General features: G+C 34.0%; 1 protein-coding gene across 1 annotated transcript in view; it reads right to left on the minus strand.

Annotated features, from left to right (window-relative positions):
- Positions 1–18,035, minus strand: part of LOC128990431 (nucleolar transcription factor 1-like) — a 158,479-nt gene that overhangs the window by 122,199 nt on the left and 18,245 nt on the right. The window contains exons 6-8 of the mRNA XM_054412793.1: positions 15,272–15,393; positions 12,976–13,048; positions 9,610–9,765 (exon numbers count right to left, since the gene is read on the minus strand). Coding sequence (XP_054268768.1) covers positions 9,610–9,765; positions 12,976–13,048; positions 15,272–15,393 — 351 coding nt within the window. The remainder of the gene's footprint in view (positions 1–9,609; positions 9,766–12,975; positions 13,049–15,271; positions 15,394–18,035) is intronic.

Raw genomic sequence — 18,035 nt, forward strand, 5'->3', positions numbered from 1 at the left:
TATAATTAAATATTAAGTTTGCTCACGTTTAAGAACAAAGACACAACAGAGCAAATGCCGTACTGTCACTAGCCAGAGCCAGTCGTCTACTGACAAAACAAAAGCCGTGACGCAACAGTGCAAAGAAAACGAAGTCAAAAGAAAGACTATTTATCCAGAGGTACCAGTTTAATTATTTATTGTTTATTCCATACCTAGTTTAAAATATATTTTAGTATTTTATTTACATAATAAATTATAAACAAAAGAAATATCTGATATAGTGTACAGATCTGTATCTTGTTCTTTTATTTTCCTGTGTCCTTTTTTGTCATTCAGTAACAAAACAAAACAACACTTCTGATCGTCTGGTTCGGCATTGTATGGTCACCATTTAATTTTTTTTTTAAGTATCAAGTATCAGCAAGTCTACAAAGAGGTTAGGCCTAAATATTTTATAATTTTATGAAAGTTTTTATCAGTAAAATTATTTTTTTCTTAAGTTAGATTGAGTTTCAAAAAAGATATTTCTAAGATCCAATACAATATTTACAAGACACAAACTACCATGAATTAATTTCTTTGGAAATTATCTGTAACAGTTTTATATTTTTGAATAAAGAAAATATATCTTTTTGTCTCTACTTCCTTGTTTCGTTACTTGCATTTTGTCAGCAATTGGAACAATCGGGTGGTGTAATAGGGGTGGGGGAGGGGGAGGGTCTATGACCTTGAGTGTCCCCGGGCCTGGCTTTGGTTGTGTAAGAGTGGCGGGGAGGGGAGGGGGAGGGTCTGTAAACTTGAGTGTCTCCGGGCCCGGCTGTGAGAGTGATTCATGGTTTTTTGTTTACATTCTACTACCCTTCCCCCTTCCTTCCGAGAAAAAGACCCTACAGTTTCAAAACCATCGACTTACAGTATAAAAACATTGAGTTGTGTTGCTAATTAGGACACTATAATGTCTCTGCTGTCTGCTTATGTTGCCAAATTAGCATTTAACTTTCTTTTCTCTTGATTTAATATAATTTTCTATATATTAAGAGTTCCTTTTCAGGTACCTAATAATTGTGATATTGTTTGACTTGAGTTTATGGATTTTTAATTCTTTTCATTTATTAGCTAAAATCAGTTGTTTTAGGATTTTAATCTCTTGCAATACCGTAGGTCTATAACTGTGTGTGACATGATATATGCAATTTTTACCGTCTTTACTATAACTAACTATACCATAAACAATGTATGTGTGTTATTTACTGTTTTAGAGTTTTAAAAGTGAATTAGTTTACACACAATCTTTTCTTCAATGAGTTCTCCACTTGTCATGTTGCTTAGTCTATTACTATTTTAGGCGACGATTTGCCGCAACAAATAGGAGACGCCTGCCTTACTCTTATGTATGCTGATGACACAACCTTAGTGTTTAATGAACCACTAGCTGAAAATCTAGAAGTAAAATCCTATGTGTCACTCAGTATGGCCTACCAATACTGCTATAACAATGATCTCGCAGTAAACACGTCTAAAACAACTCAAATAGCTTTTGGCCGTAAATCTCAAGAAGTGCCACGACTCCCAGATGTAGAAGTGGAAGATGAAGCTAAGTTTTTGGGCATCACACTCGACAAGAATTTAACCTGGACCCCTCATGTGGACAATATATGTAAAAAATTAAGTTCAACCATCTATGCTCTTAAACATATAAAAAATGCAACAGATGACATGACAACAAAAGTAGCATACTTTGCACTTTTCGAGTCGCATATGAGATATGGACTTGTAGCATGGGGTGGAACCTCTGCCACTAACATGCAAAGAGTTCTCAGAAAACAAAAAAAGGCAGTCAGAATAACTGCAGGACTCCACAGACTCGACAGCTGCAGGGAAGCATTCAGGTCACTCAAAGTACTTACCCTTGTAGCACTCTACATCCAGGAAGTTGTGTTATTTGCAGTATAAGAAATAATCCTACAAGGCGTGGCGAAATGCACCAACACAACCTGAGAAACACCATGCAGTACAACCTTCCACAACATCGCACGACACAGTTTGAAAAGAAACCTTCATACGAAAATCTACAACAGGCTACCTCCAGATCTAAGAAGCAAGTCAGAAGATGACCTCAAACCAGCTTTGCATCAATGGCTCATTAATCGACCTTTCTATTCCTTAGAAGAATACCGTCAACAGGTCTTTGACTAAACAACACCTCAACCAAACATTTAGAAAAAATTGTAAATTGACGCTACTACTATTCTTAATGAATGTGTAAATAAAGATTATTTGTCTATTGTCTATTGTCTATTGTCTATAGGCCCTATAAAAAATAATTCCTATGTAAAGCTGTAGGCCTAGTAATGCCAATAATAAATAATTCTTTATTTATGATGATGTAACTAATAATGCTATTGTAAGTGTGAGGTTTTTATACTTAGGAGGTTAGGAGGCAGGGAATGAATGATTCATATTGCATGGTGGAAACATAGAATTTTTATTTTCTTCTTGCTTGCAGTCTTTAAGCCAGTCCACAGGCCCTAAACTTGAGATAAGGTTAATTGATTTGTTTATGATCCTTTTATATTAAGTTCCATTACAAACTTGTTGTAATATAGCTGTTTAGATATTTCAACAGTTATGAAAATGGGAAAGAATGGCTTGATAAAAAAAATTATTTTCTTCTTTCTTGCAGTTGAGGCAACTCCTAAGCTGTAAATAAGTTATGAACATGAAATAATATACATAAATACAATCGTTTTTCATATGTTATTTTTAAGTAATATTATAAACACAGATAGGAGTTAAAAAAAGAAAAAAAATCTGGTAATTAATAATTTTTGGCCCGACCCGATTTTGGCCCGAAACCCGAGGACCAAAATTATCGGCCCGACCCGACCCGACCCGAACCAAAAAAGTCTGACCCGCAGACCCCTAAATAAAACTGTACTATCTGCGCCCTAACGTAACAAGCCTCCAACAACAGCCAATGGACCAAGGGGTAATAGAGTGTTTCAAGAGAAATTATCGTCGAAAGCTTCTTCCAGAAGTTTTGTACAAACTAGAGAGCGATGAAAACACCGATCTTATCCAAGTGTTAAAGACAATCAACATGAAGGACGTGATTTTCATGGTAGCAAAGGCCTATGACGAAGTACAACCTTCAACATTAGTAAAGTCGTGGAGAAAGGTATGGCCGAATGTTGAAGAAGTTGTTGCAAGTGAAGGCAATGTTGTTGATGTGCACAGCCTTGAATGTGAAGCAGACGACCAAGCTTATATCCTAAATAATCTACAGCAATTGCCTCACAGTGAAAATGTTGAGCTTGAAGATGTTTTGGAGTGGGTAACTGTTGAAAAGGAGGTTGACAATGAAATTTTGAATGACGAAGAAATCGCTCAATCAGTTTTACAGTGTCAAGAAACCCAAGAAGGAGAAGAAGAAGGTGGCGACGGTGATGAGGACGACGAGTGTAAAATGAGTCACGCAGAGGGAATGGCAGCCCTGCAACTGGCCACAACCTACATCGAACAGCAGACGAGTTCTACAGCAGTTGACTTAATGCTTTTTAGAAAATGGCGTGACTATGCTAGAAAGAAAACAACTGAATAAAGGTTTTTTTCTAACAAGCAGTTTGGGTTTAGAAAGGGTTTAGGTACCATGAGGGCGCTCTCAGACTTGGTTGAGGAGGTGTCATGGGCCTTGGATGGGTCACATAGCACAATGGGTGTGTTTTGTGACTTATCCAAGGCGTTTGACTGTGTCAATGATATACTCATTAAAAAACTAGAATTATATCCCTTTTCTGTAAATTCAGTATCATGGCTAAAATCCTACCTAAATAATCGCCAGAGAACAGTAATTTGAAGGATAATTTAAAAGCAAAATCAAAATGGCAAAAAATTAAAAAGGGTTTGCCTCAAGGTTCGATTTTGGGGCCACTTCTATTTCTTATATATATTAATGATCTTCCAAAAAATGTCACAAATAATCTAATTCTCTATGCAGATGATACTACAGCAGTAGTTAAAACAAAAAACAATGATGAATTAATACATAAAATTGAAGAAAGTCTAACTGAATTGGGAAAGTAGTTTGAGATCAATGGTTTGAAAATGAATGAAGAGAAAACCAAATTTGTAAGATTTTGTACACCTCAATCAGTTGCAATCATTGATCAATCCCAACCAACTGATGATAATGTAAAATTTTTAGGGCTGTATATTGATAAACATTTGACCTGGAGTAAGTGCATTCAGTCAGTAATTGGAAAATTAAATTCAGCTTGTTTTCAAATATTGTGCTTAAGAAATTCCATAGATTTAAAAACTTCTATCATGCTATATTATGCATACTTTTACTCAATAGCACAATATGGAATTGAATTTTGGGGATTTTCCTCTGAAATTGAAAGAGTTTTTAAAATTCAAAAGAAAATTATAAGAATCATGACCTTTTTACCATGGAAATCTTCATGCAAGACAGTTTTTAGAAAATTGAATATTATGACCATTCCAAATTTAATAATTTACAAAACATTGTTAGCGGTGCAGTCAAATTTTGATGACTATAGTAGTGAAAACTTTGACCACATTTATAACACCAGATTTAAGAATAATTTTCAATACCCGAGACACCTTTTGAAGCTTGTAGAAAGAACTCCTAAATATATGGGGAAAAAGCTTTTTAATAACCTACCCACAACTCTAAAAACTTTAATTCATAATAAATCTTTTAAAAGCAGCCTTGCTGATTTTCTGACTAGTAAAACATATTACAGTGTAAATGAATACCTAAACAAAACCAATGAAACAATATGACGTTATTTTGTATAAAGTTTCTTATATGTCTTATTCTTACTATTCAAAGAAATACATTTTTTAATTTTATTGTTCAGCAAATTTTTACATCTTGTTTAAAGGTATTTTAGTGCATAAGACATATTATTGTATATTTTAGGTGAGTTTTTAATCTTGACAATGTCATCTGTTTTTTAGCAATGCTAAGATTTAAAACGTTATGTGACAATAAAGAATTATTTATTTATTTATTTATTTAGGTACAGCAAAAAATTACTGATTTCTTTTAAACTTTGTCATTACAGTGCAGTACTGTAGTTTAAACATCATTCCAGTAAAATTTCAGTGTTGTATGGATTCTTTTTTTAGCGAATTTCCCTATAGGGAAGTAGCTATTACCGTAGGTCTCATGGTAAGACTTAGGCCCGGGACCGATTTACTTTTTCATTTTGATGTCCCCAGAGGCCAAAAACACCATTCGTTCAAATTTTTATATATGTATATATATATATATATAGATATATATATATATATATATATAGATTTATATATATATGTGTCCGTGAACACGATAACTTGAGTAATTTTTATCCGATTTTGATGAAATTTGGTTTGAAGGTGTAAGGCGGGATAAACTTGAATGAGTTCGCGATCCAGCATGATCGGACCATGGGAACAGGGTTTTATGGGGGGTTTTATGAGGTAAAAATTGGTTTTTCTCACTTTTGACCCTCAAAACACAAAATTTCCCAATTTTTCTCTAAACCTTCTTAAAGAGCTTAAAAAAACAAACAATTCAGTAAATCAAAGTGTTTTTGTACGGTTATTGGTTACGGAGAAAACTAAAAAATTGTAAATTTAAAATTCCCATGTTATTCTTATGGAGAATATTGTAAAATGTTGTAGTTTGCTTGTTTATGGATATCTTTTGTTCAAACTTGGCAAATATATTCATTTTCTACTAAGCAATAATTATTTTACTTAAAACACAAACTTTATCAGTTTCCTTGTAGCAGCAAACCTAGGTACTTGTTAAACCTAATGTTATTTAAATAGCTCGATTGAAAATCAATTCAGCCAAATGGAAATTCGCTTAGACGGCAGGTTTGCTGCGGCAGGGGTATTTTATTGTATTTAGGCCTACATTATTTATGTTTTTTGTTGTGTGTGTTCCTTAGTGTTTAATGAACCACTAGCTGAAAATCTAGAAGTAAAATCCTATGTGTCACTCAGTATGGCCTACCAATACTGCTATAACAATGATCTCGCAGTAAACACGTCTAAAACAACTCAAATAGCTTTTGGCCGTAAATCTCAAGAAGTGCCACGACTCCCAGATGTAGAAGTGGAAGATGAAGCTAAGTTTTTGGGCATCACACTCGACAAGAATTTAACCTGGACCCCTTATGCGGACAATATATGTAAAAAATTAAGTTCAACCATCTATGCTCTTAAACATATAAAAAATGCAACAGATGATATGACAACAAAAGTAGCATACTTTGCACTTTTCGAGTCGCATATGAGATATGGACTTGTAGCATGGGGTGGAACTTCTGCCACTAACATGCAAAGAGTTCTCAGAAAACAAATACCCCCGCCGCAGCAAACCTGCCGACTAAGCGAATTTCCATTTGTCTGAATTGATTTTCAGTTAAATATATTTTAATAACATTAGGTTTAACGAGTACCTAGGTTTGCTGCTACAAGGAAACTAATAAAGTGTGTTTTTGAGTAAAATATTGATAGCTTAGTACAAAATAAATAAATTTGCCAAGTTTGATCAAAATATATCCACAAACAAGCAAACTACAACATTTGACAATATTTTCCATAAGAATAACATGGGAATTTTAAATTTACAATTTTTTTAATTTTCTCCGTTACTAATAATCGAACAAAAATACTTTTATATACTAAATTATTTGTTTTTTAAGCTCTTTAATAAGGTCTAAAGAGAAATCGGGAAATTTTGTTTTGAGGGTCAAAAGTGAGAAAAACCAATTTTTACCCCATAAAACCCCCCGTAAAGCCCCGTTCCCATGGTCCGATCGTGCTGGTTCGCGAACTCATTCAAGTTTATCCCGCTGTACACCTTTAAACCAAATTTCATCAAAATCGGACAAAAATTACCCAAGTTATCGCGTTCACGGACGTATATATATATATATATAAGTTTTTAGGGTACTGTCGTATTTTGATTTGCTTAGTAATATATAAGTCTATATATATATATATATATATATATATATATATACATATATAAAAATTTGAACGAATGGTGTTTTTGGCCTCTGGGGACATCAAAATGAAAAAGTAAATCGGTCCCGGGTCTAGGTCTTACCGTGCCACCTACGGTAATAGCTACTTCCCTATAGGGAAATTCGCTAAAAAAGGCAGTCAGAATAACTGCAGGACTCCACAGACTCGACAGCTGCAGGGAAGCATTCAGGTCACTCAAAGTACTTACCCTTGTAGCACTCTACATCCAGGAAGTTGTGTTATTTGCAGTAAGAAATAACCCTACAAGGCGTGGCGAAATGCACCAACACAACCTGAGAAACACCATGCAGTACAACCCTCCACAACATCGCACGGCACAGTTTGAAAAGAAACCTTCATACGCAGGAATGAAAATCTACAACAGGCTACCTCCAGATCTAAGAAGCAAGTCAGAAGATGACCTCAAACCAGCTTTGCATCAATGGCTCATTAATCGACCTTTCTATTCCTTAGAAGAATACCATCAACAGGTCTTTGACTAAACAACACCTCAACCACACATTTAGAAAAAATTGTAAATTGACGCTACTACTATTCTTAATGAATGTGTAAATAAAGATTAATTGTCTATTGTTTATTGTCTATTGTCTATTGTGTGAAATAAATTAATAATGTCAGTACAGTGTCAAGTGTTCAGTACGTGTTTTTTTAGGTCAAGTCTTGAAATTTCGGGAAATTTTCGGGAAATTTTAAATCTCGTTACACGAGACAAGATTTCTTTTTGGCCGAGATTTTTATCAAGACAAGAATAAAAAAAAAAAAAATTTAAAACGCCTGCAGAAAGTCAATGCAATACCCGCAATACAGGAGCGTGTTGTAGTTGCGTTTCCTTTGCGAAGGCGTTCTTATTTAATTAATTCTATAAATGAAAATATTACTATAATTATTTTAATAATATTATTTTATTAACATTTGAGATGTTTTGTCAAGTGTAAGCAGTGTGAGGAATGTTTTATTACTATAAAAAGTCAAAACAAGTAACTATTTTATAAAAATTAATATTGCTTTTATTTTATGATTTATTTTATTTTAGGATAAGTTGAACTCTCCTAACTGATATCACTATGATTCCTGATCGTAGGCATTTTTAATAAGTTAGGCGTGATTAATAAAAAAATGTTATGCTGATGTTTTTTAATAAAAGATTGTAAATATTCTTGCCTATTATCATTATTTTTGTATTTAAACAGTCATCTAACAATGTTACAAAATCAGGTACAAATTTTGAACGTGCATTTCCCATTGTGTTTGAGAAGGGAAATCCCGTCTCGATCTCGTCTCGAAATTTTATAAGAAATAAAAAATCTCGTCTCGTCTCGTCTCGAACTAAAAATTCAATCTCGTCCATCCCTAGTTTTTATTAAACAATACCAACATTTCTGAGGGTAAGTTTAAAATCTACACTTAGCCTAAGTCTATTCTTAATTATTTTTGTTTAGTGTATATATATCCTTTATACTGTACAGTAAGTCCATTTACGGCAGTAAAAGTAGTCTTCTTTATATATCATCGGTTAGTTCGGCCATTTTTTAGTTCGGGCGGTGGTTCGGTCCCGAGATGGCCGAACGAGAGGGAGTCTACTGTAGTACCACATAGGCTTACTAAAACTAAAACTTCTTTTAAACTAAATTGCATTTACTTTTTCAATAAGCCGCCTGAGAATGCAAGAGAGGTTAGTTTAAACAGGTTTAAATCTGTATTGTACAGCTGGCTGGTAGAAAATCCCTTTTATAAACTTGAGGATTTTTGTGAAACACAAGTTTGTATTTATTTTTAATACATTAATGTCTTGTTTTATTTTTATTTGTTATATTTTACATTTGTATGACAAATTTACTTGTCCTATTTCTGTACAAACAGATCAATGGAAATAAAATATTCTTATTCTTATTCTTATTGTCAAAGTGCACTTTTTACTTTAGGATTGGTTACCGGCCATGAATGGCAAATCAAAATTTCAAAATTTAGAGGGAAATTTTATTCAACGGTATGTCATCCTCCCACCCCAAAAAAGCCACTATTCATCCCCAAAATGTTTGATATCACATTCAATTGTTTCAGTCAATTATACAGCAAGAGTAAATAAATGTAGAATTTAATCAACATTTTAGGATTTAGTCTGACACATTTTAGTTGTAGCTTGTAATTTTAATTTTAGTAGTACTTTATATCTTCAAGAAGAACTGGTAATATTGGAATTAATATAAATTTGACTTATAAGATAGCTGGAATGTTAGATAAAAGAGGTTCAAGGATAAAGTGACGATTTAAAGCCTGATTTGATTTTTTGATTTTTTGTTAATACCTAGCAGACATACACGATTTAGCTATACAGAATTATTACAGGCTCGCCCTTAATAAAATTGTACGACGTAAATACAAATAAAATTAAAAAAATACTACATAAATGTATTATTGATTGATTAGTATAAATACATAAACAAAATTGTATTTGGCCTGCAAAAAAACAAAATTAAGTTTAAGTAGTAGTGGGGGGGGGGGTATTGAGTTGATGCTATTTCGTTCAAGTCAGTGTAGAAGAAAATCAGAACCTACCAAGAATTTATCTTCTTCTTCCTTTGCTAATCTGATCCAATATGCTTTCTTTTTGAAACTTAACGATTTCCACAAATCTTTGTACTTTTCAGTAAAGTCTTGTCGGTTGAAATTCTCATCATTTTCGTGCTTAAGCAGCTTTTCTCTCAAGTAGAGCTGAAATAAAAAAAAAATTGTTGAATAAAGCACACCTAACAACAATCCAGCAAACTAGGGGTAAAAAGTCGAGTGTTATTCCAAGTTACAAATTAAAAATTTACCGATCGAAACTTACTCATGGGAAAAATAACTAATTATTTGTACTTGTACAAAAAAAATCTTAAAGAAACCTATAAAATATTTTAAAACAATGATAATTAAAGCATTATTATTTCTTGTGAGAGAATAAATTGTCAATTTAAAAAAAAATAAAAAAGGGCCAAATATATATTATTTCATACACCCTGGAGTATACAGCAGGACAAAACTGAAAAACATGTAACAACGTTGCATTTTGGGGAGATTCTGTTGATTTTGTGTAAATACAGATATATTAGTTTTATCTATTAGTTTTAAGTCTTTATTTAACCATTGACAATATGTCCTGTTATTATGAAGTACTGACATGTAACTCAATAAATAAATCCCGCCCCGAAAAATTCCTGAATCAAATGTAATCCCGTCCTAAAAATCGAGAATATTTTCCCTGAAAATTTCTCAAAATTTCGGGACCCATCCATCCCCCTAGTATTATGCCTATGTTATATCTCAATAATATGTTGTACTGTCTCAAGTTAAATATATTCTGTTCCAAAATTAATTGGTTAATATTTTTTATTGGATCTTTCTAACCTCAATAGCAACACACTTTAGGAAAATTGAACACTTGTGTACCCATGACGAAGCTATTCAAGTGGAATCTATAGGCCCTATCTTTAATACGCGACATGAAACTTTGTGAACAATAAGGCTTTTTTGTTTTAAGATTTAACCCCACGTATTATATACCAAAATGTTCGTGTAGGTGTGTAGATGTGCAAACAAGCTTTAGATTTTCGAAATATATCTTTTTAAGGGCATGGGCTGCCCTCAAAGTTCCTTCCATAAGGATAACATTGAGATTGATTTGAATCTATATAATTAATACGCTACACGAAAGTTTGTCGGTTGAACTCCTCCGCCATTTCTTAACCGATTTTATCCATTGACGTCTCATTAGAAAGAGCGTGTCGCGTAGATTTGCAAACTGACCTTACATTTTTGAAAAAGTCCCTTGGGCTCTGCCCCAGTGGCTTTAAAAGTTCCCATGTTATCCTTATGAAGAACATAATTGTTTACATTTTGATCAGCTGTATAATTTTATTGCTGTTATTTACTTTTCAATACAATGAAACACATTGAGTACATTTATTTACTATTTGAGTTTGTGTAAACATAACCCCCAAGACGGATCGTGTTAGTATGGTTGTATCTTAAATTTGTGTATTTATCGTTGTTTTGTGTCGCTATGATGGATTGTGTTAGCATGATTGTAACTTAAATTTGTGCATTTATCGTCGTTTTGTGTAGCTATAATTTGTTTATTATTTGTTGTTTATTTCTTTTAAATGTCTCCGACGCAACGACAACGAAACATTGACAGGAGGCGCAATCGTGATAACGACCGCAACTACAGAACAGTGGCGCGTAATAGGCTTAACTCATCAGCTTAACAGTCTGAACATGAACCTGGACAACTTCAACTATTTGGTTACAAATGCGCCCTTACACTACCCCAAAACGACTTTTCGTTCTCAATTGGCCCTCTATTAATGACCTGTGTTGCCTGTACAGCGAGGCATTTTGAGAAGGAGAGAACCGTCCGGAATGCTTTAGGTTTAGCAATAACGAAGATAAACAGGGTCTGAGTTACACAACGGTAATATTTGAGTTGACTCTTTTAAATTCATTGTAAATATGACTGTTATTCAATCTGAAATAACTCCTGTAATACTTTGTAATTGCTCGAATTCGAGCAACATGTACACTAGTGTTATTTTATTCTGAAACAGATGTCAATAAATTAGTTTAAAGAAAAATAAATCCCAGCTGCTATGTTTGGTTTTGAAATGTAAACAGTTTGCATGTTTTTAAAAATAATTATAAACCCTGCAAAGAAATTTTACCTATTATACAGGGTGATTGATATAAGTGTGCCAGCCATTTTATTTGAAAACCATAAGAGATATCAAAAAAAAGTTAAATGATAAGTGCCTTGGATTTTTTATTAAAAAAATAATAGTCAAGTCAAAAAAATTATTTTAGCCGCCACTTTTCCAATATGGCCGCCAACTTTGATTTTTCTTATGGAACACCCTGTATTTCATGATGTATTCTGGTAGAAATTGTAATTTTAAGACAGTTTTATTCTTGTAATTTTTTTCATAAACCTAACCGTTTCAAAGATAATATAATGGTTTAAGTTGTGAAATTTTGAATGGTTTTTCGAATAAAACAGCTGGCATGCTTGCTTAGGCCTTTATCGAAACTCTTTCTCATGCAGAAATTTCAAAACTCTAACCATTATTATCTTTGAAACGGTTAGGTTTATGAAAAAATTACAAGGATAAAATTGTCTTAAAATTACATTTTCTACCAGAATACATCATAAAATACAGGATGTTCCATAACAAAAATCAAAGTTGGCGACCATATTGGAAAAATGGCGGATAAAATAATTTTTTTGACTTGACTACAATTTTTAAAATAAAAAATCCAAGGCATTTACCATTTAACTTTTTTTGATATCTCTTAGTTTTTGAATAAAACGGCTGGCACACTTATATCAATCACCCTGTATAGGACACAACGGGAGAAATGTTTTATATTATAGTTTCTATTATACATGTCAAGGAGCCGACGGAAAAGAAATATTGCCGGTCGGACACGGCGAGTCAACGGGAGTAGCCCGACTGCCCCCGATGGTCAGGGATTAGTCCCACCCTACACTATACGATTGCGTCGACAGCCCTTACTGCTCTTTTTTTGGATTGCCCGATTGCACCGATGGTCAGTTTCATTTGTTAAACGCGAGTTGGCTTTTTCAGCAGGGAACAAGCAAAATAAAACTTTATATAAACCTGCTAGTAAATGTATATTCTTGTAGGCCTAATGAAAAGTGTTTGTTAATGGCAGCTCGCCGAAACATGTAACACTTTGACGAGGTTACTATTTGGAACTGAAAAATGGTAATGTAGGCCTAAAATCAAATATTATATATTACAGTTCCGGGGTTCAACAATGATTTTTATGATCTCTTGTGCAAAAGCGAAAGTACAATAACAATTCTTTTATTGATTGAACTAAGTACATATATAGTTTTTAAAGAGATTATAAAAGTCATACAACCTTGAATGGAGGCAGTGGTTTTTTGGTTTGGGCCACGGGCTTCTTGATTTTCATCAGCTCCGGATGTTTCTCACTGTTAAGCAAATTCTAAGATTAATGATGACAATTAAAAAGGAAATGAAAAATAAAATAATTGTTCACTAAGCATTCACAGTCAAAATACATCATCATAATATGGTTATATTCTTATTTGTGCGTTATTTTAATTCAAAATTTCAATCTCAACGCTTATTTTGAGTGGCTGTGATGATCACTTGTTGAAGATAAGCTAATATAGTTATTAGCATTGTTGTAATTATATTCCAAGTCTGAGTCAATAAACTCGAAACAACAATTAATTAACCAACACAATAGAATTCTGGAATCTATCTCATTGTAGGCTAGGCTATCTCTACAAATCTTAAGGTGTGACTAATTTCAGGTGAGACGACTCTTGCGCATTATTTCACAAAACCCCATATTAAAACCTTATTTTGTCTCTCTAACCAAAATTTTGTCATAATTTAAACAAAACAAAGAACACAAAGATAAATAGCCATCAAAAAAGGTGGAGTAGACTGGAACTGTATTAATCATTTAGTTAGAAACCGAAACCCCAATTTGGAAAAGACTCTAAACCCCAATTTTGAAAACCCTTAACATTGTCTTACCTGGACCCAAGGCTGAACAGTGCGCTGCATAAAATAGATCGGGATTTTTGCCGCATGCTGTATTTTCAGCTAACTTTTGCTATTTTAATTTATTTGGAAGTATTCCTGATACAAATGAGGAATTTATGAGATGATTTAAAACTTCACTTAGGTGATGTTTAGCACTTTTACAGGGATTTTGTCATGGCCAGTAGAGTAGTGGAGTAAATAGCTACCCCGCATGCCGAGGTCCAGGGAGCACCAAAATCCGACTGTCACTGCTCACCGCAATCACGGAAATATTTCTTTCCATGACCTTGAGAGATGTTGATGATATCTTCAAGCGCGAAGAAGATATTAAAGATTTTACAAAAAAGGCGGAAAATTATGTCGCCGTTCCGAAACCGCGGGAGATGAACATGATGTCTACAAGACCAAAAAAATATTCATAAATTTGCCGCGATTGTGTAAAAAAGTTTACATCGTTATAGTGACCGCGTGAGACGAACAAAATGTCTACTGGACCAAAGACAAAATTCATGAATTTGCTGCAATTGCGTAAAAACCATGACGATGTTTCCATGACCGAGGGAGACGCTAAAAAAACTTCCGTGAGAGATTTTGGATTTTGCCGCAATCACGGCTTTTGCTGAGATAAAAGAATAAAACATAAGTGGTGATGCTATCTCGTAGGGGGTGGCGCCATCTTCATGTGGTGCAGGGGGGGGGGGCGAAATTCGATGAAATAATTACGCCACTGCAGTAACCACTGCCAGTGCTGTTTTAGTGAATTTCCCATATAGGGAATGTTAGCGAATTTCCCATATAGGGAATAAGCTATTACCGTAGTACTCATGGTAAGACCTGGACCCGGGACAGTTTTACTTTTATTGAGGTTCATAGAGGCCAAAAACACTATCCGTTCAAATTCATATGAATTCATATATATATATGAATTTCATTAATTATTTATATATATATGTCCGTTAGCACGATAACTCAAGCAAAAATGATCCGATTTTATGAAGTTTGGTACAAACATTTAAACCTACATTTATTCGAACGAGTTTGCGAACCAGCATGATCGGACCACGGGAACGGGGGTTTATGGGGGGTTCTATGGGGGTCAAAAATTAAAAACATAAAATTTTGCAATTTATTTCAAAACCATTTTGTAGAGCTAAAAAAAAAACAATCAATTTAGTATATTGAAGCGTTGTTATGTGCCTAACAATTACAGAGAAAAATCAAAAAAAATTTTAAATTTAAAATTCCCTCGTTGTTCTTATGGAGAATAAGTAAACTTGTTGTAGTTTGCTTGTTTATGAACATATTTTGATCAAATTTGGAAAATGCATTTATTTCATACTAAACTATTAACATTTTGCTAAAAACTCTTTTTTTACCCTTCTTGTTGCAGCAAACCCAAGTACAACGTTAAACTAATGCTATTTAAATAGGTAATAAAAATGTGATATTTTTAATGAGATATTTTAGTGTAAATCCAATCAGGCAAACGGAAATTCGCTTATTCTGCAGGTTTGCTATGGCTGGGGTATTTAATTTTTATTGAGCTCACCACCTTTTCTACCTCCTCTGGAATTATCTGGAGGTTTAGGAGTTTTCAATTACGGACAAGCCATTATGACTATTGATTATAGACTTACTAAAACTTGGCCAAGTTTAATTTATATTCTTCTTGCATGCCTCTAGCCTTTTCCTTGTAGTAATTTTTCATTTCATCAGTGAGTGCCTTGTACTTCTCTCCAATTATTCGTGATATTTCAGTCTGCAACAAGTATGGGTAGCTTTGTTAGGTCATCTTACCATCAGATTCGACGGTGATCTGTACCCCATTTTTCATAACTAAGATTTTGTATCCAAGCATACTATGCATACATATTAAATGTTAATTACAGTAGACTCCCTCTTATACGGACACCTTTTAACCGGACATCGGTTTAACCGGACTACACTCGACGGAAATTACATCTCTTTAACCGGACAATTTTTATCAGCGCATTGGTTTAACCGGACTATATCGGCAGGAAGTGGGCGGTACTGAAACTACTGTTCTCATGGGAAAGATATGAGACCAGTGGTCACATGTCTAAATACAATGCTCTCCTAAATTTAAGTCGAATAACACCATAAACGGTCCGTTTTAACGAGTTTTTGGGGACATCAGTTTATCCGGACTGGCCTTGGTCCCGAGGAGTCCGGATAAGAGGGAGTCTACTGTACCATCAAACATTTCAAAAAATAACAAAGACTTTCATAACAAGATCTGGTTATGGAGCATTATTAACCCTGAATGGTCGGTAGGCCACTATGTGTGGCCACCAGCGGCGGATTTATCATAAAGCTACGTTTCCATTCCTACAAGTCGCAGATACAAGTTACGGCACATGTCGAGGCCATGTCGTGGCACATGTCGCGCGTAGTTTGTCGTGCCATTTCCATTCCAGGCACAAGTCCCGCGACTACAACTGGGAGACAAGGTAGTTGCTCTCTTATTGTGATGTGGTGAGGTTCGGTGGCTGATTTTGATTATATTGTGTTCTACAAATCACCATGGATGACGTAACATCCACTAGTATTTGACATGAACAGCATGTGATTTTGTGCTCCCTTGTTTTTTCGATATATCAGTGGTAAAACTCTATCTTTTTCAAATATTTTTAGCTACAAACATGGAGCTAATGTTTATGTTTATGAAAATGTAAGTATAATATGTTTTAAAAAGAATTTTTACTATCATAATCTATAACAAAAGATAAAGGATTTTTATGATTTTTCATGAACTACTTTTACAAAGTTGATAAGGCCTGCTGATAAGGAGGGACCAGCTCAAGGTGCAAGCTACTGACCTTTGTACTGCGAGATAAGAGCACCTGTTGCTCTAACTCAATTACTTTGTTTACAAACAATAAACATTGCTATCTTAAGACTGGACTTTTAATTTGTTTCTTTATAATAGTTTGTTGATTTTTGTTTGTTTTGATTTGGTATTTTAAAAATATATTTTCTTAAAATCTGATAATGGCTGTAAATAAAAATACTTTTTCTGCCATGCCAAAAGGTTGGATTAGAGAAGAACATGTTAGGAAAAATGGTCTAAGCAAAGGAAAGACGGATATATATGTCAAATCCCCAAATGGGAAACTTTTCAGGTCAAAAACTGAGCTTGTAAAATACATAAAAGAGAATAATTTAAACTTGAAAATAGAAGATTTCAACTTTTCCACTTCAAAAAAATCTGGTAGTAAAATTAATCTATCACTCAATAGCTCAACAAGTTCTTTGAGTGAATTAAGTTTCTCAAATAGTTGTAAACTGAATGATGTATCACTGAGTACAAGTCAGAAAATCCAATTTATTTCAACTGAAACACAGACAGAAAATATCTACAACAACACTTTGGTAACAGATGAGCTACTCAGCAACCAATGGCTCTCTGACTTAACTTTGCAGCGATACTTTGACCTTATAAATTCTAGATTTTTTTTGTACATAAATGTTTGATCATCAATCCACTAATATGCCATACCGTGAAAAATATGGATGATTACACACACTTCTTTGACTCCCTTAAAGTAAAGGACTTTAAAACTTTGATCATGCCAATAAATGATTCAAAGCAACTGGACGGTGTGAGTGGCTCTCACTGGAGTGTTCTTGTGTAAACACAGACAAACAACTGCTTCCTCTACTATGACTCATTGGGTGAACATAACTTGAAAGATGCTAAAGTCGTAGCAAATAAAGTGTCACAGTATTTAGATGTGCCTGGCTTCCATTTTCAAATTGTCGATGGACCTAAGCAGATCAACTCTTATGATTGCGGAATATATGTCTGTATGTTTGTTGAACTCCTAGTCTTTGGATCAAAACCTATTAATCACAGTACATTAAATTTGAATGAACTCTTTACCTACAGTCTACCTACAGTGTCCCTGACTGATCTCATTAAAAAAACATCCCTCTTAGCCTACATATTAAAAAACAGCGTAATGCTGTCAAATGATGAAATACGCCTACTTACAACCGAACAAGATTTCTCAGCCAGTAACAACTCTACCGCATCTTCAAAGCCTCTTACATGTGATGTAACCACACAAACACAAAGCACAAATAAAAACAATGAAGACTGGATTAAGGTGAGATTTGATAAGTCAAACAAGTTAGGCCTACCTGTCACACAACACAACAGTACATCTATTACTACAATCAACAGATTCACCATGTTGAACCATGCTGATCAAGAAGACCATGATGAGACGTTGGTGAGCAAAAACAATAGACAAAGCAAAATTCTAGGATGGAAAAGAAATCTGGCAAAAAAATAAAGAAAAGAAACCATTTAGTTCGGAATTGTCTAACTCGACTTCCGACCGATTCGAAGGGCCTAACAAATGGTAAAGTCCTTAT

Source organism: Macrosteles quadrilineatus, unplaced genomic scaffold (genome assembly GCF_028750875.1).
Source record: "Macrosteles quadrilineatus isolate MER2022 unplaced genomic scaffold, UCM_ALF_1.0 Scaffold_3__2_contigs__length_128488019, whole genome shotgun sequence".
Lineage (NCBI taxonomy): Eukaryota > Metazoa > Arthropoda > Insecta > Hemiptera > Cicadellidae > Macrosteles > Macrosteles quadrilineatus.